The 24,620-nt window shown below is 43.1% G+C and overlaps 1 protein-coding gene across 3 annotated transcripts in view; it reads right to left on the bottom strand.

The window, feature by feature from the left end:
- The window catches only part of LOC310765352 (phosphatidylinositol 3-kinase regulatory subunit gamma), a 243,912-nt gene that overhangs the window by 172,750 nt on the left and 46,542 nt on the right, over positions 1 to 24,620 (bottom strand). For 2 of the 3 annotated variants that reach the window (XM_083620187.1, XM_083620186.1), the window contains exon 5: positions 3,610 to 3,741. The exons of the other annotated variant lie outside the window; for it this stretch is intronic. In XM_083620187.1, the coding sequence (XP_083476313.1) occupies positions 3,610 to 3,741 (132 nt within the window). The remainder of the gene's footprint in view (positions 1 to 3,609; positions 3,742 to 24,620) is intronic. 3 annotated transcript variants of the gene reach the window in all.

Genomic DNA, 24,620 nt, shown 5'->3' with positions numbered 1-24,620 from the left:
GGCCTTAGCTTCTACTTTCTCAGCTTTATGGAGCTTGAGTCAACATGCCTAAGCTCTGGCAGAGTTTTTCCAAAATAAGTAATATATAAGGTACACCTTTAAAATTGCTGTGCACTTTAAAATGGCTGTGCACAGAACAAAGATGATATATGTCAAATTTGATTCTAATCTGTTGGCAGTAGTAATGATCGCAAAATTACAACGGGCTGGAAGTGATACCTGTTTGCCCTTAACTGGTTCAGGGCAAGGAAATGATCCAAAATAAGCAATCTGTAGGCAAAAAGCAGGCGTCTGCATGCTTACCAGATTCTGGATCCATTCCTGTTGATTGCAAATGGATGCTGGCATAGCGCTCATGCTGTATTTCTGCATCCAGCACTTAGTATCATAAACAGAGTTCCTGTTTGCTGGATCAGGGCCACAGGCCCAGCACAGAGTAAAAGTTCTTGGCTCTGTCAGTTTTGACCAGTAGCAGTGACCTGTTTAGAAAATGGAAGGAAGGAAGGAATCCAGGCTCCCACTCCAACAGTTGAATTGCTTTGACAAAAGTTACAGCAGCAACCTTCTTTGCTTTGGTGGGTTCATACATGTAGATTTTTATACAGAGCAGTGTGAGCTAGAACTGTCTGTATCAATGCTTGATGGACAATACAGATGCATTTTTAGGAGATGGTTACCAGTAATGCATACAAAGTAAGTGGCAAACTGTCTCTTCTCATCATATTTTATGTGGGGAAGTCATTAATCATACTGGGTCTAAGTTCCCGGTTTGTAAATTGGAGAATTATTTTTGGCATCTCTCAGGAGGCAGAACACATAAGATAGATGAAGACGAGGGTGCTTAGGAGGCTTGCTGCTTATAGGTCTACAGTAATAGAAAGTATCATTAAGCATTATTATTAGCTATTATTTTTATAGCATTCTTTTAAAAACGCATGCATTTTACAGGGGCTTTGGAATCAAGTAGCTGAGATTCTTCTGCTGATCACTGAAATGTCAAAGTCTCCTCTTCTGAGTTCTGCTTCTTTTAACTTTCGCAGTTTCAAGTATTTGGCCTGATGCTTCCAACAAATAATTCCAGTAAAATCTAAATCTAAACACAGAAACTTATTTATATATAGGGCCAAGGAGAAGAAGAGGAGGAGGAAGAGGAGGAGAATAAAAAAAACACCCCGCAAGAACTAAGAGGGGCTTCCAACTTGTCAAACTAAAAAAGGCCCCAGAGATTTTTCTATGCCCATATAAAGCCAAAAAAGGACTCGTTTGCAGTTAAAACCCTACCAGGCAGCTCAGCCAAAAAATTACAATAACACTTTCTTTCTAGGCCAGTATCACAGGGACTTGGCAGCCACTTGGGCTTCTGGCCTGGAGTAACATACACGGTCTGAGCTTATATCCTTTTCAGTGCTTGAGGCAGCAGCACCATGTCTCCTGGTGTGTCCGGACTACTAAGAATAGGAAGAATGTGAACTGGAATTTGGACAGGGCTCTTTACAGTTTCCAGTCTCCTTCTTAATTTCTCCCAATGCTATAAACTCCTGGCTGTCTCCAGCACAACAACATTGATGTTCAGCTGGCCGTTGGCTGTCACCACCACCACCGCCACCACTTATCAACATGCTCATGCACTAAGTTGGAGCACCCACCATGTACACAGGCAAGCTGAAAAACACAACACTGGTCTGAAGCCAACAACTGCACAGCCCCGCACCCAGCACAGAAGCTTCAGGCAGGGGAGTTACATTTAATAAATTGATTTTGCCTTTATTGGTTCTTTGTAGCACAGGAATTCTATTAAACTCGAATGGAACTGGAACGAGAGACATGCCTAGCCTCCACCTTGTTACTTTACTTTTGCCATCTCATTTCTTTGAAAGGGCAGGGATGATGCAATAAATGGAAACTGAATCAGGGCAGGAAAGTCTGGTGCAAATCTAAATAATAGGTAAATCAGCCGTCAAAGCTTGCCAAGACCACCTCCTTTGTTCTTAGAACACATGCAAAAAGTTATCTAATCCACACCTGAAGGGAGCTATTTGGCACATTTTAAAAGAAATAATTGTCAATAGCGTCTAGTGCATTGGGACATGCTGCTTTTCCTGGTGGCGAAGGAAAATAAAGGGAATTTATGCACTGCCTCCTACAATGGAAAGCTCAGCACTTTCTTCTGCAGAGGGGAAATAAATGCCTTGTTGGGAGTTTGACCAGAGGAGAAATGGTGGAACAGCCCTCCTCCTCCTGCCATTATTCTGCTTAAACCTGCAACTTCCCAAGTTTGTTCCCCCCCTGCTTCTTTTTCTTTTACAAAGGTGGAAGAAGGATACATGTAATAGCATATCCCAACTAGTCTGGACCTTATGGTAAGCTCCTCCATATACTAACCCACAACCACATCTCACGCATTAACCCTTGCTGTTCAGAATATTTTTCCCTATGAGTAGACGAGAGGTGGACCTACTCAGGCAACCTGATAAACAGAACAACAAAACATTCTAGGAACAAACCTAGGAAGCTGCCTTATAGCCAGACCATCTAGATCAGTATTGTCTGCATTGAGGGGCAGCGTCTCTCCAGGATTTCAGGCAGGGCTCTCTTTCAACCCTACCTAGAGATGCTGGGGATGTGCAGCTGGCAATGCAGATGCTCTATCACCGAGCTATAATTGTTTAAGAACTGAGCCAAGCTATGTGCTGGAATGAAGGGCAATCCTCATTCCGCCCCCCCCCCCAAGAAAAACACAGCATTCCTACTACTGCATCTGTTAAAGCCCCTCCCCATCTCATTTCATTAGCAGCATGAACTCTGTACAGGACAGGCCTAGATCTCATTTTGATTTATCTGCCAAATCCACATTATCAGTTGGCTTGGGATGGGGTGACTTTAATACAAGTCAGCATTAGAGTTGCACATTTTAACTGGCAGATCAATCATCTCAAGCTTTAGTTGATTGATCAGTGGGAGCTAACTTTAACTAGTGGTTCTGAAAACTAAAGCTCTTTGGTTTATTTTTTTATGTTACTTTTGTTTTGGTGTTTTATTGCAATTATGGGTTTAAAAACATTAAGACTGTATTTCCTTCTTAACAATGAGTGGTGATTTTTGTTTATTAGATTGTAAATTATCTTACGCTGTATTACATCAAGTAGATTGTAATTTATCTTACATTACATTAAGTAAAATATACCTATACTGTGTTTTATGCAGTTTTATTTAAATGCAACTGATTAATTAAGAAGATAATCCATTAAAAGGCAGGTGATCAATAAATTAAAATACCTTCATCAAACCACATCCTTACTGCAGCGAGAGACTAAAAACCACTAGTGAGAGTGTTGCTGCCTCAATCACAACAGCCTTCACTGATCCATGCATACAAGAGCACAACAGGCTTCCACACATTAATTCAAATTATCACAGCAATATTTAAAGAGAGAAACGTGTAAAGTTATAACACTACTATCCAACTGCAGCCCCTTTGAAAATAAAATAGGATTGAGTCCGATGCATCTAGTCAGGCAGCTTTTCCTTGATTTCCTGAAAAGTGTGACACAACAGAACTCTGGAATATGAAGCCTTTAAAATGGTAGAAAGGAAATAGCAGGCATTTACCTTGAACTATGTAAAGTAATTCACTGTAAGTTGCTGGATGAATCACGGGGCAAGGGAGCTCCTGAAGGTAGTGCCTGAGCATTTCACCTAATGTCTGCCCATCAAACTGGTCCAGATCAACAGATCCCAAGTCTGGAAGAAGAAAAGCAGGGGAGGTTATCCTACAGAGTGCCCTCGCAACTGGGGGTAGGGAGGAAATTGAGTTGTTTGTACAGAAGGAACCTAGCTTTGGATTGCAAATCCTGATGTCGGAGAACAACATGAACCGTATACCAAGAATGCCTTTTTCTGCATTCATTTTGAATTTACTCATCAAGAGCTTCTGTACTGGGCTGCTTCTTGGATACTCAGAGATCTGAAAAGCACTGAAGGATGTGAAGGACTTCTAATATCCTGCACTTTCTGGAGAAAAATGCTGAAACAAGCATCCTATTCAATATACCACTAATTCATATAAAGGGACACAATATATCTCAATTTAAAAGGTGTGTGTGTGTGTGTGTGTGTGTGTGTGTGTCCCATTTTGAACACAGTACTTATTTTGACTTACCAGAATGGAAGGAAACAAGTCTCCCCAACTAGTATAAAACTAGAAAAATATCACTTTCCAGTCTACCATAACTCACAAAAGTAGAGGATTATTATGTGTAACAAAACATAATTCACCAACAACTGGGAAAAGTGTTATTTTACAGCTGCACATATACTTTTTCTTGGTATACACATAACACAGAGATGCAAATGTCATATAAAGCACTGAATTTGCTCACTTTTTTAAAAAGCTTGACTTTAAACTCTGTATTTGAGTTCTTGCAAACACAGAGTACAATCCATCTTGGATTGCCATGTTCTGGTCCTCAGACTTGGGATTGTAGCCTTAAAGACCAAGGATGGTCCCAGCAGGACCGAGGCTGTAGTCACCTGACAGGTAGGTGTGTGTGTGTGTGTGTGTGTGTGTGTGTGTGTGTGTGTTGTCTCAAGTATCTCTTCCTAGCTACTCTCCGGTCCAAAATGCTAATTACCCTGCTTCCATTGTGTTTTCAAACAAATTTATGATGCTCATGTCTACCTCTCGGTTTATCACCTAAACAGAGAGAAAAAAGAAGAGCATAATGGGAAAAGGGGAGAGAGCTGAATGGGAAAAGGGGAGAGAGCATTTCACCTAATGTCTGCCCATCAAACTGGTCCAGATCAACAGATCCCAAGTCTGGAAGAAGAAAAGCAGGGGAGGTTATCCTACAGAGTGCCCTCGCAACTGGGGGTAGGGAGGAAATTGAGTTGTTTGTACAGAAGGAACCTAGCTTTGGATTGCAAATCCTGATGTCGGAGAACAACATGAACCGTATACCAAGAATGCCTTTTTCTGCATTCATTTTGAATTTACTCATCAAGAGCTTCTGTACTGGGCTGCTTCTTGGATACTCAGAGATCTGAAAAGCACTGAAGGATGTGAAGGACTTCTAATATCCTGCACTTTCTGGAGAAAAATGCTGAAACAAGCATCCTATTCAATATACCACTAATTCATATAAAGGGACACAATATATCTCAATTTAAAAGGTGTGTGTGTGTGTGTGTGTGTGTGTGTGTGTCCCATTTTGAACACAGTACTTATTTTGACTTACCAGAATGGAAGGAAACAAGTCTCCCCAACTAGTATAAAACTAGAAAAATATCACTTTCCAGTCTACCATAACTCACAAAAGTAGAGGATTATTATGTGTAACAAAACATAATTCACCAACAACTGGGAAAAGTGTTATTTTACAGCTGCACATATACTTTTTCTTGGTATACACATAACACAGAGATGCAAATGTCATATAAAGCACTGAATTTGCTCACTTTTTTAAAAAGCTTGACTTTAAACTCTGTATTTGAGTTCTTGCAAACACAGAGTACAATCCATCTTGGATTGCCATGTTCTGGTCCTCAGACTTGGGATTGTAGCCTTAAAGACCAAGGATGGTCCCAGCAGGACCGAGGCTGTAGTCACCTGACAGGTAGGTGTGTGTGTGTGTGTGTGTGTGTGTGTGTGTGTGTGTGTGTTGTCTCAAGTATCTCTTCCTAGCTACTCTCCGGTCCAAAATGCTAATTACCCTGCTTCCATTGTGTTTTCAAACAAATTTATGATGCTCATGTCTACCTCTCGGTTTATCACCTAAACAGAGAGAAAAAAGAAGAGCATAATGGGAAAAGGGGAGAGAGCTGAATTTTAGAATGAAGAGAATGGGAATGGGAAACAAAAAACAGAGTGTCCTCTTGATTCTGCCTCTCATCCTGATATATAGAGATATGGGAAGCTGCTTTACACCAGCTCAGACCATTTGTCCATCCTGATCAGCATTGACTGAGCAGCTCACTGGGGTCCCTGGCAGAGGTTTAGAGATGCCAGCCAAACAACCTGGGTCCCTTTGCATGCAGAGCACGTGCTCTGCCACTGAGCCATGGCCCCACGCTACTTCTCCTGGAGATACTGCAAAGGAGAGTAAAATTGCAAAACTCAGGATCAAACCATAAGATGACCTGGCAACTCTAAATTCAGCAAACTAATGTTACTTTAAATCTAATAGAATGAAAAATATGCTTAAGTATCTACCATCAAAGATCGGTGGCATTTAAAAGTTGTTATCTTTGGCTGGGTTGTGCCCAGAACATTTTTGGCAAGGAGCGGGAGTGATGGTGTAAGTAAGGAAATAATACTAGAGGTGTGTGGAGAGCGGGATACATCATGGCAACCATGAAGAAGAAACAAGAAGCCATTCGGCAGCCTTCACTGCCCTAAGGCCTTCCAGACAGTGGCGTAGCGTGGGTTGTCAGCACCCGGGGCAAGGCAAGTAATTTGCGCCCCCTAACCCTGAGTGAGCCAGGTAGGGGAAGAGAGCTGCGAGTGTGAGCGCGCCCCCCCAGATGTTGCGCCCGGTGCAGCCGGCCCCCCTGCACCCCCACGCTACGCCACTGCTTCCAGATGTCCACAGGGTGTGTGAAGCTCTACCCACTGAAATCTTTTGTAGAGATGCTCGCTTGAGCAATATACCCATCTTATTTCTGCAACCATATATGCCTTAATAATGAGATGTGAGTTTTCATTTGGGAATCAACACCAGCTGTCAGACTGTATGCTGAGTCCATGCAATAAACAGCACAAGCAATTACAAGAGGACAAATGACTCCACCTATTTCCGATGATCGTAATATGCCCTTGTAAAATGATGGCTCACTTTTCAATACAAATTCATTCACTCTCAAATTTTATAGCAAATTTCAGGTGGTCGCTTGTAATTAGGTTGCTAATTATAATTAACCATCATTCATTAAAAATTAATGTTGCCTCCACTTATTTTTAGGTATTCACCGCAGAAACCATTTCTTACCTATCATATACAGTGGTACCTCGGGTTAAGTACTTAATTCGTTCCGGAGGTCCGTTCTTAACCTGAAACTACTCTTAACCTGAAGCACCACTTTAGCTAATGGGGCCTCCTGCTGCTGCTGCCGCACTGCTGGAGCACGATTTCTGTTCTCATCCTGAAGCAAAGTTCTTAACCCGAGGTACTATTTCTGGGTAGCGGAGTCTGTAACCTGAAGCGTATGTAACCCGAGGTACCACTGTATAACTGAAAACAGGAAGGGGCCATTTCCAAGATATCAAAATTTGTGAAAAGCAATTTTGGGATATATATATTAAAAGGATTGTATCAACAAAGACTGGCTCTTTTTCCTTAGAGAGGAACCTATAATTTGCCCCAAAATAAGAACTGACAATTAGAAATGGCAAGTGACCACAAACCATGGGGACACCTAATTATATCCCCTGTGTCCTACATGTCACCCCTTGGAAAAGGGGTGTGACGCAAAACTCAGCCTCAAGGCCACTAGTTCCGTGGAGCCATTTATGTGTCTAAGCCACTGCATACCGCCCATGCAGGGGGATTTCCATTCCAATGATCTCCACAGATGTCTAGAGCCTTTTGAAACAATCACCCTACCCCTCGAATGCCAGAAGCACATTTTAACCATTGCACAATAGTCCTGGGGAAGCAATGTGACCCACTTTGCTGTAACAGGCTTCCAATTTCTAAGAGTGCCCAGAACTTTACTTTGGGGTCACAATCTAAGCTTACAGATATTTCTCTTCTTCACGGCAAAAGATCATTCATCCCCAACCTAGTTTCTATTTGTTGCTGAAATCAGCCTAGAAAGTATTGTGAATATTAGACAAATTTCCTCGTTCCTGCCAAACGATCCCATGGAGGGTGTCAAGCAGCCACTGCCCTTTCTGGTTCTACCTGATCACTCCACAGTTTAGGGTAAGTTGATGTGGGCAGATGCTTCCATTAGGACCTCCCTGCTTCTTGCTAACTGGAGTCAAGTGCAAAGTGGTGGTTTGAGGGGGAGGAGCCAGTTACTTATTGCACCCCATGAGGCATACACCAAGATAACTGCATAAAACCACACACAGCACCAAATCTCTGTGTGAGTTACCACAGACTAGGGTTTCTAATAGCATAATGTGTCTGGGAAAGAGTTTTTGTTGTATTGCTTCTAAAGTTATGCAACTGGAAGTCTGAAATTTTTGGTAGTCTGCTCAAAACCATCTAGCGATGTAACATCTTGGTTCAAAGTACACTTCATCTGCAGGGAAACAAAGGAATTCTTAAATTAGCATAGTTTCTCTGATGGGCTTTTCACAATTCCCCTCTCATAAAACTTATGGGAAGGCTTGTAGCTAACTTTTGGTCCAAATCACTGTGGGTGATGAACACCCTTTGCTGACCTACTCCTTAAAAAACCAGGACTCTGGCTTCTCATATGCTGACCCAGCTTGTGTCCTATGTGTTGCTATAATAATGGAATAGACTTCTTTATTCTGCTTCATTTGTTCTCTCAGAGAACACGTACTGGCATATTTGCCTCTGCAAACTTTATAAAATGATGTCATAAGAATCTGGAACAAACAAACTTCACTTAACACTGTGCAACCCTTAACTGCAACTGATCTCAACATGGTTGCTGCTGCCCTGCATTTCAGTTCCCTCCTGGTGTTCCCCAGAACTGCTTCCTTCTATGGACCTGCTCATGAAACAAGTTGGTTCCTAATATCAATAGAGCTGAAGCAGATGAGAGTTGCTGGCCTGCATTTGATGTCCCAAACATGGCTCTGAAAAATGGATGCTTAAAAAATTCTAGTACCCTATAATTACAGAAACACGTCCCTTGCTTCTTTCTACCGTTTGATAACACAGTTGATCTCTTGGTTAGATTTTTAATATTCTTTGTTTATTTTTGTTTGCATCTCACATTATATTGATTTCCAAAACTAAACTTTTAATATTTAAAAAATGTATTATTGTGCTGATGTTTTTAAGCCAAGGATAGAGAAGCTGTGGCCCTCCAAGTATTATTGGACTCCCATGAACCCCAACCAGCACAGTCAGTCATCGGGGATGATGATTGCAGTCTAGCAATATGTGGGGAACCCCAGGTTCTCTATCCCTCATTTAAGTCATTTGTGCCAACCTATGTTTCAACGCTCCATTATAAACACTTCTGGCACCCAGATTTTCATAGGAAAACTGAGGCACCTCCAAATGCCTAAAGGCAGCTAGTATTACTTTTAAAATAAGATGCCAGTATAACTGGTTCCTTATCTTTTCCTGTGCACACCTTTCAGCAAAAGGACATGAGGGTTTTCTCTTGGGTTAGCATCAGTAGCTAATCTCTCATTATGACACCAATAGCATACAATGGATGATTGTGAAATATTAATAATAATAATCTGCAGTGGGAAATCTAGCAACCAAATTTCAAAACTCCTGTTTAAGAATGGCCAGCACTGCTTCACTTTCAAGATCTTGCATACAAATCACCTTATTTTGAATCTTCCTGGTTTGGGAATCAGAAGCTGCAGCTCAGCATTATTCTCGCCCCCCCCCCTTTTTCCAGGCCTAAAGATACTTCCCATGGAAAGGGACTGAAGGAAGAACTGTGGCTCTTACTGCTGATTTCTTTGGCCAAAGCCTGAATGTATTTAGAAAGGACTCTGTCCATTTCCTTGAGGCTGACTGTTTGGTTGTACTTTAATAAGCTGGATCACCTGCGTGGAAAGTACAGGGAAGCGCTGGGGTCAGAGGAAGGCTGAGGACAGCAAATCCTGACTTTGGTATAAATGAAGTCTTCTGACGGTGGAACTAATTTGCTCATGTTCCCCTGTGGGCTGCCAAAGTAAAATTTGGACAACAGCTTCAGTATTCCATTCTGAAAGGTAGCTGGTTAAATGTGTTGGGGCTGAAGAAGAAAAAGTCAGCGTTTCTAAGTGTCTAAAAAGGTTTGCTGCCCCACCCCTTTAGACAGTGCTGAACAAAAAGGGGGAAGAAAATATCCCGGACTAGGGATGGACCGAGCCACCAATTTCAGATACTTCTGTTTCTTATTTTTCCAATCTTAAATTCAGGTCTCCACATTTCTGAAGCAATCCACAATTTTTTAAAAATCCTTATGAAGATTCGCCAACTTTTTAGTGTGAATTTTTGCTAGAAATATGTTTTCATCTGCAGTTTTGACTAACGTACATATTTTTGCAAGCAATTTCTCCTGATAAAATCTATTTCTGCATGTTATTTCACCAATGTATTAATTTTTATGCACACTTTTCCCTTATACAAGCATTGGTTCACAGAGAAATGCATTGCAAAATTTGAAATTGAAAGTCTGAATTTCGAAGGACAGCTGTGTTTCAGTTCTCATATTGCTTCGTTAAGCGCAAATTTGATAGATTTGCCTTTAAATGTGAACTGAACCCATTTTCCTCCCATTCCTACCCCAGACTGAATCTGCAGCAGTAAAACCTCTAACCCAGCAGCTGGATACATCATCTTATAGTCTAGGGTTCCCGCAAGTGTGACCACGAACCTCATTGCAGTCTCCTTGGGAAAACAGCAAACTTTGGCAGGCTTTTTTCTCTTCATAGACCGTGAGAAAGCTTGCAGCAGAGTCACGTCGGGGATACTGGCCTGCCCTGGCCAAGTATGGCACAGATTAAGCAATGTGGCTTTGCTTTTGAGCTGTTTTCCCAGAAGCAAAATACAGAAGTCTGGAAGTGGGTATGAAACAACAAAACAAGAAGCATCGTGTTTACGTGTTATACCAGACAAAAGGGCCAGAACAGTAGTTCACAGAGAAATTCTGTGTGTGCATGAGGTGAAGTAATGTCTTTCACATTTTGTGAAAGCTAATCCCCTACTCTTCAACTTAAGTTAAGGGTTGCCGCGGCTACCGCTACTTGCATACCTGACCAATAGAACTACAATCTCACTACAGTGGTACCTCTGGTTAAGAACTTAATTCATTCCAGAGGTCTGTTCTTAACCTGAAACTGTTCTTAACACTTTAGCTAATGGGGCCTCCCGCTGCCGCCATGCCATTTCTCTTCTCATCCTGAACTAAAGTTCTTAACCCGAGGTACTACTTCTGGGTTAGTGGAGTCTGTAACCTTAAGCGTTTGTAACCCGAGGTACCACTGTACAATGGTACCTCGGTTTAAGAACAGCCCTGTTTACAAACTATTCGGTTTACAAACTCCGCAAAACTGGAAGTAGTGCCCCAGTTTGCAAACTTTAAATCGGTCTAAGAATGGAAGCCGAACAGTGGAAGGGCACCGGCTGTGGGAGGCCTCATCAGGGAAAGCGCACCTTGGTTTAAGAATGGTTTCAGTTTAAGAATAGACGTCCAGAATGGATTAAGTTCGTAAACCGAGGTACCACTGTACTGAGATACAGAAACATGTCAACTCATCCATACTAGCAGAGATTCCTTGAGGTTAGCTGTACATCTGAATCCACCCATGGTCTATCAAGGCTTCTAAAGAGAAAAGCCAAGATGCAGCAGTGGTCCAAATGCCTCTCCTTCTCTGCCTTTGCTGGCGTTCAAACAAGTGCCACGAAACATTAGAAATCTTTAATGCAGGAGGGGCAGAAACCCTGGCATATGTAGCTTCCCAGCAATGAATGAAAAATATTATTGATCCCATCTGGCGTGGTATCCCTAAGGCCCTTTCTGCATGATTCAATCAGCTTTTTGCACAAAAAAGTTCATACGTCTCCCAGCAAGGTAGTATTCTCCCCAAGATATATCCCAAAGTGTTATATGGGACAATGCAGTACCTCCCCTAGGCAGCATCTTCATTGCCATCATGTTTGCCATGCAAATTGTTGTGTGATGTAGGTCACCATCATATATATTATTTAAGATCTATGATGACTTAGATGCTTAAACCAAGGGCCTGAGGATCAGACCAATGCACTGGAAATTACTGAGGTTTTGGAAGAATGAGGATTGTCTCTGTACGCCACATGATGGTCAAGGTGAAAATACCAATTTAGAAGCAGCCCTAGAGGGTCTTTCTTTCTTTCTTACTTTTTTAATTACATTTATTTGTCAAAGACACCCAGTGTGAACCTCATGGCTGATGAGGGGAGGTTGAATCTGCATCTCCCCAGCCCTAGTATGACACTCTCTCTATAGCCACTACACCACAGTAGCCTCCTGGTTAGGTGAGACAGGTTTTAGTTTCAGAATCTTGCAGTTTTGAACTAGAGTTATAAGCCAACTGAATAAATGTTATGCAGTTAAATCTATTAAAGTTTGCATAAAGTTGTATCTGGGTAAAAAACAGTGGGTAGAACCCAAGATAGTGCTAAGGGGAACATTGCGTCAGCACAAGGATTTCTGCTTGCACAGTAGAATGTTCTCCCACTCTTGTCCCCAAACACCACACCTAAATCTCTTTAGGGGTTCCCTTTGGAGTAGTTTTGAGTATGGTATGGGGCACACATGAGGGAAAGAGAGAGGGGAAACCCAGTTGTGCAAGTGGAAATCCATCTCTGATTTCTTAGAATACCATCCAATATTTCTGAGGCAAAGAAGCATACTTCCTCCCCCTACCATTCTTTAGATAATACACACACGTATTGAAGGCAGCATCATTGTAGAAGAGGCATTCCCTCTTACGTGGGAGAAAAGGGACGTGCCTTTTCCTTATCTGCAGCTTTCATAAGTATTTGTATGGGTGACATATTTTGAAAAGCCTGCTGTCTGATTAAACAGGGGGCACTTTTTACTTGATTAAATGGTTTTAACAACTGAACAAATGGCAACCTTACATTGGACCTGTCTGCCATGATTATCCACCCTTATGCCTCTATAAACACACCAGAATAAACACAACTTTCTAAAATGTTGCCCCGTCTCCACATATTGCTGCCAAGTTGGATGTTTCTCATTGCTCTGAGGCTGCAGGAACACAGGAAAGATATTAAAAGTCTAAGGGATGGAATTTTATATTATCAAATGTGGTGTGTAAGGATGGCAACAGTTGTCACTTTGGATTCCTTTTGGCTGCTTGTTGGGGAGAAAACGACACACTGCTCAGTACATCCATTAAAGCACCTTTAAATCCCGTTGATTTCAACAGATGAGTTAATTATGTGCATAATTCTCTTATGTGGCACAAAAGTGCTTAACATTGGCTGGATTGTGTCCAAAGTGTTTAACAATCCCAAGATTGTGCAGCTTTAAGATTATCAGATGTCTCTAAGGGCCAGCTCACATTATACAGCAGTAAATTAAGGTTTGCCACTCTATGATACATGCAGTAGGGAGCCATAGGCAATCCTGGGTCCCTGGCATGTCTATGATTTACACATTACTTTTTTAGATGTCCACATAAACATTTTACAGGTACTTCTTAAAAGGTAAAAATTTAGTGACTCTCATAATAAAATATCCAAGTTCTACTACACTATCACTGCTGTTGCCTGTTTCAGAATACTAAAGCGCTATAAAACTGTGGAACAGATGCCGCCAGTGGCGTAGCGTGGGTTGTCAGCACCCGGGGCAAGGCAAGTAATTTGCGCCCCCTAACCCGTGGATTTGCACCCCCTAACCCGTGGATTTGTGCCCCCTAACCCGTGGATTTGCACACCCTAACCCTAACGCCCAGACGTTGCGCCCGGTGCGGCCGGCCCCCCCTGCACCCCCCACGCTACGCCACTGGATGCCGCAACTCCACAGTACCCCTTATATTTGAAATTTTGCACTGGAAACTCTACATGGGCCCCTGATCTCTTGCATTCAGAACAGTGGACTCCCCGTTGGTCTAAACAACAGCTTTCAGATTTAAATATTTGATTTAGAGCCCTTCCTTTCCCTTTCCTCTAGCCAAAAAATGAGAAAACAAGTCCTGTTATTTTTCTCCTAATCCCCTTTCATGCACATCCCTCTGGTGGGAGTGGGGGGGCACCTTTAATTATGGGATCTCTATTTTTCTTTGTCTCTGGACAAGAGTGGGAGGAGGAAGAAATGTTGCCTTTCTTTGCTCTACACAGTAATTTTGACCAGGTCTCCCGATGTGGAAATAATGGGTGGCAATTATTTATCTTCCTCCCCTGGGTAGTCATTTTGTGCATAATTTCCCATTTTCTCATCTGAATTTACACTTGAAATAATTACTGTAGACTGCCTGAAACAACTGTGGATCAGTGATCATCAAGTTTCAAGTGATATGATGACCTGGAGCCAAATAATCTCTCAGTATCCCATCAGATAATATCAACAATATGAAGGACTTCTGTTTGCTTCACTATGTCTTTGTTAAGTCCCTTCCAAAGAACATTAGCAAGTGCATGAAATAAAGACCCAGAATATCTGCCTATTAGGTGTAATGGTGCAGAATGGAACATCAGATGAAGAACAACAGCAAAGCCCTTAACACCTCTGTGTTGACAGCTTTCTACAATTGCTTCATTTCTGGACCAAAAGGTCTTCAGCTCTGTTCCCCACAAGACACACTGTATTTTATGTGCTGCCTATAGACACCTGAACTCTTTCTTGAAGCAAGTTCTTAATGGAGGCACAGTTACGGTTATCCATTAGCATAAATGGCATCCATTGTGGGGAACTGAAAAGAGAATGATCAGCCTGGCCCTTGTGTTTGAAAGTACAAGATCATAAAAATAAAGCAGCAGCTATTTCTAGCACTGTGCTGAAATCTGCCCTCCAGTTTCTCAAAAGTTTTCTTCCTCTGTGGAAAAAAAAAGCTTCAACTTCATTTCTTTATTTGCTCCATTCTTAGGGCATTTGAGAATTTCTTTAGAATTTTGGTCAGTGCAGGGCTTTGAGCTTACAATATTGTTGTGAGGTGGTTGAGGGCACGAAGCATACTTTTTTTCTTTTGAGTAAACATTTCTCTAGCTCTCTGCAATCTTCCTGGCTGCCCAAATTTCTGAGTGTTTTCCACTGGACTTTGATTGAAGCATTCCCAAAGGCTGCAGAGTGCAGCTCACTGCTGTGGAAGGAAGGAACGCACAAACACCCATTGACCACTTTAAAAATAAGGTTAGCACATCCAAAATGCTGAATCTCACCTGATGAGAATTTCACCAATATTTTCTCTCCCCTTTGATAATTTCTGGATGCAATTTCTTTTCTCATTAATTGATAGAGAAAGGTTGGATAGATTTTCAGCATGTTGTTGTTGTTTACTCGTTTAGTTGTGTCCGACTCTTCGTGACCCCATGGACCAGAGCACGCCAGGCACTTCTGTCTTCCACTGCCTCCTGCAGTTTAGTCAAACTCATGCTGGTAGCTTGGAGAACACTATCCAACCATTTCGTCCTCTATCGTCCCCTTCTTCTTGTGCTCTCCATCTTTCCCAACATCAGGGTCTTTTCCAGGGAGTCTTCTCTTCTCATGAGGTGGCCAAAGTATTGGAGCCTCAGCTTCAGGATCTGTCCTTCCAGTGAGCACTCAGGGCTGATTTCCTTAAGAATGGATAGGTTTGATCTTCTTGCAGTCCATGGGACTCTCCCAGCACCATAATTCAAAAGCATCAATTCTTCGGCGATCAGCCTTCTTTACGGTCCAGCTCTCACTTCCATACATCACTACTGGGAAAACCATAGCTTTTACTATACGGACCTTTGTTGGCAAGGTGATGTCTCTACTTTTTAAGATGCTGTCTAGGTTTGTCATTTTCAGCATAGCACTGGTTATTCCCCTCCTTAGCTGGGAATCATATGTGAAAATAGAAAACTTGGGGTAAATTATCTTCTAACAGCTGCAGCATCATCTCGACAAGGGCACTTCTGGATAAGCATTTGACCATCTTTTGCCTGAGCTTCCATTGTGAAAGAAAGTTGAGCAACTGGGCTGCCTCCTGCCCATACAGATCACCCTTCCTGGTAAACACTGCTCTTAATGCCTTTTCTTGTTTACAGCACATGTAGACTGCTGTGGAGCACATATGCTTCCACTATATTCCCCCCAAACCCAACCCATGCCTCAGTTATCATGCCCGACATACCTTTGCACAGACTGCACCATTTGGGAAGGAATGGTGCAAGCTCTGAAAACACTAACCAAGGCACTTTTCAAAGGTTGTGGGATTTCAAATAAATCAAACCCATCTTTTTTCTGACATTCACAGAGCAGCTTTCCCCACAAACCTAATCCCTGATGTTCCAGTTCCCATCAGATGATGAACAAGCTAAACAGAGACCATGGACACTATGACAGGGCCTCTGCCAGGGCCTGCCTTTTAACTTCCAAGGTTGTGGAAGGTTAAAGGTTCAACCTCAACACTGTACTTTAATAATATAATTAAAAAGAAGGAATTATATGAAGACCAATCAGAAGCTAATCAAGCATCAACAAAGAAGAACTCACTCTACATTGTCAAATGGCTGATATTCCTTCCATGTTAATAACTTAAATATGGTGGCATCAGAAATAAACTACAGCTGTAGGTCAGGAGCTGCTAACACTAGAACAGCTGTCCTCTTGGTCTATGCCTTTTCCTGCCTTCCTAATGTTTAGCTGAAATCCCTTTTCTAGTAATTTGAACCTATTGGGTTTGGGTCCTTTGCTCCATCATTTTATGTAATTTAAATATGCATAAACTGCACATTTCATATAAAACATCAGGAGATGTTATACAATCTAAAAGCGCAGTAACTTACATGCTACTTTTAACTTATTCTCTAGTTTTGAAAACTGTACTGAAAACTGGCATTCTAAGTTTGCTCTTGTTTAAAATGAAACTAGGTTTTTAACGGGTTTTAAACTGAACTAAAAGCTGAAATATTTAATTTAGGCTGATGCCAGTGCTTTTTATTTATTTATTTATTTTGTAAGAGAGAGATCATATATTGATAAAAGTGTTGTGGGTGCCAACACAAAATGGCTGTCCTGGGCAGCAGAGAAAGATCTGCTGGTTCTCTGTACCAGCCCTGATTGAGGCCTGCTCTAACATGTAGTTTGTGTGCTGCCTTTTATGACCTAAAACTAAATCCTACACTAAGCTTATATTTTTTCAATTTCAAGGTGACTTTTCCATTAACTAGGTCTTTATTGTCTACATCTTAGTTTCTTTATCCTCTCTCCGAAGATGGCATTTAATCTGTTTCTGGATGCGGTTTACTGTGGCCCCGCCCCCCAAGGCTGCCCTGCTAAGGTAACACAGAAAACTACATTTCTACATCAGCCTTTGCCAACCTAGTGCCCTCTGGATGCTTTGGACTGCAATGCCAAGATTGCAGATTCAATCCCCGTATGAAACAGCTGCATATTCCTGCACTGCAGGGGGTTAGACTAGATGATCCTCAAGGTCCCTTCCAACTCTACAATTCTGTGTTTCAATGTGTGAATGAATAGACTTTATTTGCGTAGCCGACAGGCCATAGCATCAAAGGACAAACACCAACAAAAATACATTACGAATATAGTTACCATAAAATCTTATGAGTTTCAATGTGTTATAAAACTCCTATTAGCATCCAGAGGGCACCAGATGGGTGAGGGCTAAAACTCCACAATTTTCGCTAACGCTTTAATAAATAAATTGACAATACCCTCTCCAAGCACAGTTGCCCAACTCCTTTGTTATATTGAGACTTTACTACTGGGACCAATACATTTCCTCACAGGTCAGTATTGTGGATGTGGTCTGTCCTTGGCCACATAACAGAATGACCTTTCTGCACTTTGGAATGGATTAACTTAGATCTCAAGCTGTCCCAAGCCAGATGGGCGGCATGGATCCCCTCCCTTCCCTGGAGATCTTGATCCAGTCCCTGACCTGAAGGTTGTGTTTGGCAGCAATCCCTGGTGTGTAGCAAGCAGAAGACAAAGGGCAGCATTCATGCTTTGCCAGCCAGCAAGGATGACCAATGAAGTCATATTGGTACAGAAAGTGTTTTGTTCTGCTGGCCTCTGCGCCGGTGTGACTCTGCGATCGGGTGACCTGACGCTGCCCTGGGCTCAGTGCTGCCAGCGCCAGACTTAGGGAGACAACGTGATGAGTCACACTTTCATCTGATTTTTAAACTGACATCTAGACTCAGAAGTCAAAACAAGGGAAGCCTCATGATATCATCCCTCTGTGCAAAGTGGCTTTGAGGGTTACTCTCATCTGTTTGAAGCCCACTTGGTTGCAGAACTGCGTGTTTCATCTGACAGGCCGAGTTCTCATTCCTTGCCAATGGTCACTGAACAAGCCTTTGCCCACAATCACACCACCAACTGCCACACTTGTTGGGATTAGGGAAACCTTCTCTATTTGCTGCCTGCCCATCCTTGGTTAAGGGATTTGGGGGGAGTGGCTTCTGTCCGACACCCACACAGGGCTAGGGCCATACCACTCCTCAAACAGGAACCCCTCAGGGGGTACTCCTATTTGATGTAGGTCATAGGACTCCCCCTAATGGTAGCTTGCCCTTAGATGCACTCTCAGCAGATGGGCTGCAGTGCTATCATCTGATATTGCCTGGCTTCACCCAGTGCCTATGCCAAACCGCTCACATCTGTAACCAATAAAAGTTGTGGCCTATTAGATCCCATAAAACCATATGCTGTTGTCTTGTCTGGTTATTCACCCTTAGGGAACTGCGGGGTCATGGGGTCTTGGCACGCAATGGTGGATTCCACATTACGGGACATTAGGAAAGGGACGCTTAGAATACAGTGTTCACTTCTGGTCGCTACACCTGACAAAGGAAATTGCAGAGCTGGAAAAGGTGCAGCAAGGGGAAACCCATATGTCCAAGCGACTGGAGAAATTCTGAGGAAGGACTACAGTGTTTGGGGCTTTTTTAGTTTAGACAAAAGGCAAGTAAGATAGAGTCTAGAAAACTATGCTTGCTGTGAAGAACTATGCTTCCAGGTTCATCCAATGAAGCTGAATGCTGGGAGAGCCAGGACGGACCAAAGGAGGCACTTCTTCACAAAGCACATGGTTAAGCTATGGAACTCCCTGCCACAAGATACAGCAATGACCCCCAACTTGGATGGCTTAAAAGGGGATTATATAGATTCATAAAAGAAAAAATTAGCAATGCCTACTAGCAATGATGGCACCATTACCTCCAAGCAATGAGGCAGAATGCCTCTGAATACTAGTTGCTGGGATCACAAGTGGAAGAAGGCAATTGTGCTCATGTCCTGCTTGTGGGCACCTGGTTGGCTACTGCATGAAGGAGAGGAGGATGCGGGACTAGAAGGGTCTTTGGTGTGATCCAGAGCAGGAGAGAGGGCTTTTCCCATCAGCCTTGACCTCAGCGTCAAGGCAAATAAGCCAGAAAATACCAACCAACCTCCAGACAGTAATGCTAACCAGTTCATGTAATGATGTTGTGGGTGGACGGTGCAAGGGTGAAAGGCTGGGTGTTTGGGTGTGGGAGTGTGAAAGCATGAAAATGAAGTTCTATGCTATTTCAGAGAGTTCTTCTGGAAAGACAGCATAACTGAGCCTGCCCCTTCCGCTTCCTACATAACAACTTAATCCTCAGGCAGGAGCCACATGGAGGGGGAAATGGCAGGATGGTTCTTCATGCAGTATGTCGGTAGAGAGTTTGCCACTGGGCCCTGGCTTTAATGAGGATTGACTAGATGGTGTGAAACAGCAGCAATCTGCTTCTGAACTAGGGAAAGCTGTTCCTAATTGGTACAGGCCTTAGGCTATTAGCCCTAGGGACCCCCTCCCTCAACTAATTGGATCATTTGCATATTTCTTCATAACAAGGCTTTGGGGGAAGGATTTCAAAGGCAAAGACTTGTGTGTGTGTGTGTACACACACACACACACACACACACACACTTTCCAAAGTAAGGCCTCTCACACAAAGTGTCATCACTACCATTAGGTGGCAGGAAGCAGTCCCAGCTTCAGCAATTTGGGGCTCATTCACATCTGACCCCAAGCATTAAGCATCCCCTATACAGGAAGCACATAGTTGTAGGCAAATGTGTGGAATGCATGTGCAGATTGCGGTTTGGATCTAGACTTAGTCCTATGTGCAATAGACTACTGCAATTAATGGCACTTAATTTCCTCTTAATTCAAGTCTCATTGATCTCACTGCGTTAAATCTAAGCACAACCAAAATCTGTGACATGTAACAACTGGGCACATATTGGGCCAAACACACTTCCCAATTATGTGTTCTGTCTGAAATAGACACATGAATGCTCATCACACAATATAAACGGCTTAGGACCTCAATACCTCAAGGACCACCTCTCTGCATATGAACCTACTTAGACACGTAAGAGGATGGACGCCTCTGGGTATGTATTGTACTTGAGGTGGGAAGCTACAAACGTAGGCTCAATTCAGATGAAGCATCAAACCATGGTTTATCATAAGAACAATATGCAGCAAGTCTTAGACTTGCATGTTCCCCCCTTCCCATCACTTTATGCTCAAGGGAAGGAAATTAAAAGTGTCCACAAACCAGAGGTTCTCAAACCTTGTCCTTGTCTGATCTATGGCCCATAGTGCTGCTTTGATCTAGGAACAACAAGCCATGGTTGGTTGTTACATCTGAATTGAGCTGTAGTATTCAGAAGGAGGTAAAAGTCAACAAGTATATTTAGGAAGGCTGGAATCCCTCAAACTGGAATTCATCAAACTGCCCTACAGCTAGCCCAAAAGTAAAGACTTCAATATGGCCTCAAATGTAATCCCCACCAGTAGAGCTCCTGCACTATTTCCAGCTGGAGTGGAATAGTTGACCTTGGAGGCCTTCCCTCCCTGCCCCATCCAATTACTGGCCTAGGGTGTCCCCCTGCCCCTTGCAGACATCAGGTTAAGAATATACCTATCTCTAATAAGTTAATGATGTCACTTCTTTCCTATGACTATCCAGGTGTCACAGGGAGGCAACTCATTTCTGTAGATTTCCATTAAGGAGGCGTCGTCCCTTCCCAAAATGACAAGAGGGACAAAATTTGTTCACTGTGTTATTTTTTTAAAGGCTGTTTTAGGTTACAATAAAACTTGACAGAAACTGAAATTAACTATACTCTGTTTTTATTATGCCTCTGTTCAAACCAACCCAAACACCCCAGCCGTCCTCTCTGCCTTGCAAGAGCTATCCCTTGTTGCAACCCAGGAATGAATACTCAGCCTTGAGGGGGATGGCTAAGTGCCACTATTTTTATTGCTGTTTTAAAGGGCAGAAGCAAGAGTTAAAAGTTTCCCATTCAAGTCTCAAAACTACCTCAGGTCACACAAAGAAGCCAGCTAAACACAACTGATGTTTCCTGAAGGAGAAAAGCTCTCTGAATTGACAACCTAGCATTTTTCTCTCCAAACCACACTGCGACAGCCTCTGAGCTCCATTCAGTCCTTGTGCTAGCGACAAAAATTGAACAGTCAAGTCAACATCATAAAAGTACTTATGTTCAATAGTGATTAGGATTTAGAAAAACAAAGCTTGCACCAGGGGGTCATCCCATATAATATTCCAGCATAGCCGCTCCATTTCTGACTTCTTGGCTCTGCCTATGAAAGAGGATTTGTGCAAACTTTTAAAATAAAATGCTAAATTCAGACCATGCTGGATTAGAAAAACAATGAACAGAACAGAGCAGAGCTGGCTACCTTAGTGTGTGTGTGTTTTGCTATTTAAAGCGTCAAAAGCCCCTCTTTGATCTTCTAAATCCTCGCTGTTAAGACACTGCAGTCAGGGACTAGGAACCTGTGGCCCTCCAGATGCGGCTGGACTTCAGTTCCCACCAGCCCCAGCCATCATGGCAAACAGTCAAGAATAATGGGATCTATAGTCCCAGCATCATTGAGAGAGCTGCAGGTTCCCCTTCCCTGCATTACAGTCATGTTTGCTTGGTCTCTCAAAACGAGAAGCAACCGGGGGCAAGTCAGACAATTACCCTGACTCAGACAAACTGCTCTAAAATGTTGGAAGCAACTTTTCATGTCAGGGTTCAGTGAGAAATAAAGAAAACTGCTGCTGGTTTGTGATTGCTGTCTTTGGCCAGTGCTATTGGCATCCCTTCCAGTACTAAGATGAGAAAGGAAGTCGGAGCATGGAGACTCCCAATACAGTGGAACCTCGGGTTACAAACTTAATTCGTTCTGGAGGTCCATTCTTAACCCGAAACCGTTCTTAACCTGAGGCGTGCTTTCACTAATGGGGCCTCCCACTGCTGCCGCCGCACAATTTCCATTCTCATCCTTGGGCAAAGTTCTCAGCCCAAGGTACTACTTCTGGGTTAGCGGAGTTTGTAACCCGAAGTGTTTGTAACCTGAAGTGTTTGTAACCAGTGTACTGGCTTTATCTATTGATGACAGTCTTTAAGCAAGGGACCAACAAATTGACATGTCTGCATGCTAGATGCTTACCAGCCAGACACCAGCTTTGCTAACCAGCCCTGGGGGAACAGAGCCAGTCATACAAAACCAGTGACAACAGCACAAAACCACATGGCAACAGGTTCCTTTTCTACCAAGCATGGCATATTTTCCTTTCAAGGTTGTAGCTACCATTTGTAGAAGCATCCTTATTCAGATTAGAAATTGTCCATGCAAGCAAGATTTAAAGTTACACAATAACGTTCAAAATGTGATGGAGAGAAATAAATGAAACCTAACAACCAGGTGTCCAGGTTTTCATTGTTCTAGCGTAACGGTAAAGGTAAAGGTAAAGGACCCCTAGATGGTTAAATCCAGTCAAAGGTGACTATGGGGTGTGGAGCTGATCTCACTTTTCAGGCCGAGGGAGCCGGCGTTTGTTCACAGACAGCTTTCCAGGTCATGTGGGCAGTGTGACTAAACTGCTTCTGGCACAACAGGACACTGTGACGAGTGCCAGAGTGCACGGAAATGCCGTTTACCTTTCCGCTGCAGTGGTACCTATTTATCTACTCGCACTGGCATGCTTTTCAACTGCTAGGTTGGCAGGAGCTGGGACAAAGCAACAGGAGCTAACCCCATCGTGTATTGCTCCAGCATATGCCCAACTCAGTACATAGTTGCTCCTCCATGGCAAAGCTGCCAAATGTGGATCAAGTAATAGAGTTGGAGCAATCCCACAACCACTTTAGCGCATAAGAGTTTTGCTTGGCACTGTTCCATTCAGCCCATATCCACAGTGTACTAACTCTGTCATTTGACTTTGGCCCACACTGTGATGGTGTGTTAAATGTGGGGTGAGCTGCTCTTGGAATGTGATGCAGCAGTTCTAGGGAAGCTTCAGCTCCTGCTGAATTTCACAGTGTAAACATACCAGTTAGGGTATGTGTACTGGCTTCTGTAATAGCCCCTTAGTACTTGTCCAGACAACAACTTCCCACCTGACTGATCATCCTACAGTGCAGTACAGTGGGGAGACACTGGAAGAAGAGATGGTGTCCACTAGCATAAATTGTTATTTTTGAACCATATTCCTGTTAACCATAGCTGGAGCAACAATTAGGAAGAGTGAGGCAGCTGCCTCAAGCAGAAAATGCTGTAGGGCATGCAGTGTCAATGAAGTGTTGTGGGGCAGAATGGTGTGTGTCCTGCAGCTTGCCCTGCACCCCCTAAGCTAGTGGCCTGACCTTAGGTGCGGTGCAGGATGCTGCCCTGCCACCAACATTGAGGTAAGATCCATCTCTTAAAGCCCTATATGGCCTAGGACCCTCGTACCTACGGGACCGCCTCTCCTGGTACGTCCCACAGAGAAATTTACGGTCTGCAAATAAAAACATCCTGAAGATCCCAGGCCACAGAGAGGTTAGGCTGGCCTCAACTAGAGCCAGGGCTTTCTCGGCCGCAGCTCCAATCTGGTGGAACGCTCTGTCACAAGAGACTAGGGCCCTGCGGGACCTGACATCTTTCCGCAGGGCCTGCAAGACAGAGCTGTTCCACCAGGCCTTTGGTCAGGGCGCAGCCTGACCCCCTCCTCTGGCAATCTGCACAGAATTTTGTTTAACGGTTGCCATCAATTTGATTTTAATTTGATTTTAATTAATTTTATAATGAATGTTTTTAGAATGTTGGATTATTTTGATTGTTGTTAGCCGCCCTGAGCCCAGCTTCGGCTGGGGAGGGCGGGATATAAATAAAATTTATTATTATTATATTATTAGTCCAGCCAGCCTCTGTATGTGAAAGGGGGAAGGCATCAACCACCTTATTCTCTGCCTCAGGTGGCAAAAAGTCTTAGGCCAGCCCTGCTGTTAGCCTGACTCCTGCTCTGCTATTTGGCCTAGTGTGGAATGGATCAGTACAGTCCTTATATGACTTCAAAGTGGTCAGTCAGGACTGACCCTCCACACTCCCTTCTCGTAAAAGCAGCTTAAAGTTGCCGATTGTCCGGTCTCAGAATGAAAGGCAGCTTCTTGCATCATGCAACTTGGAAGGAGTGAGTCAAAAAATCCCCACTCACATATACAAAGAGATGAAAAGGGCAGCGCTGCTTCCTGAGCAGCTCAAAATAGCCAAGTGTAGTGGGAGGAGATAAGCCCTAAGCACAGATGAATTTGATTTGATTATGCTCTCCATGCTACGGATTCCAGGGAGCTGGCTTGGCCGTCTTGTTTGGGATTTAAGGGCGGCTTTGTTTAAAGCTGACTCCAGCTCTTTGGACATGACCTATGGTGAGGAAAATCAAACCAAACTGCCCCAGCCTTTCTCTGAGAAACATTTCAGGACCTTCAAAGGGAAAGACTGGACC

The sequence above is a fragment of the Podarcis filfolensis genome (genome assembly GCF_964270895.1).
Source record: "Podarcis filfolensis genome assembly, chromosome: 6".
Lineage (NCBI taxonomy): Eukaryota > Metazoa > Chordata > Lepidosauria > Squamata > Lacertidae > Podarcis > Podarcis filfolensis.
Note: the sequence above shows the minus strand (reverse complement) of the source record. Positions and strands in the feature narration are given on the sequence as shown.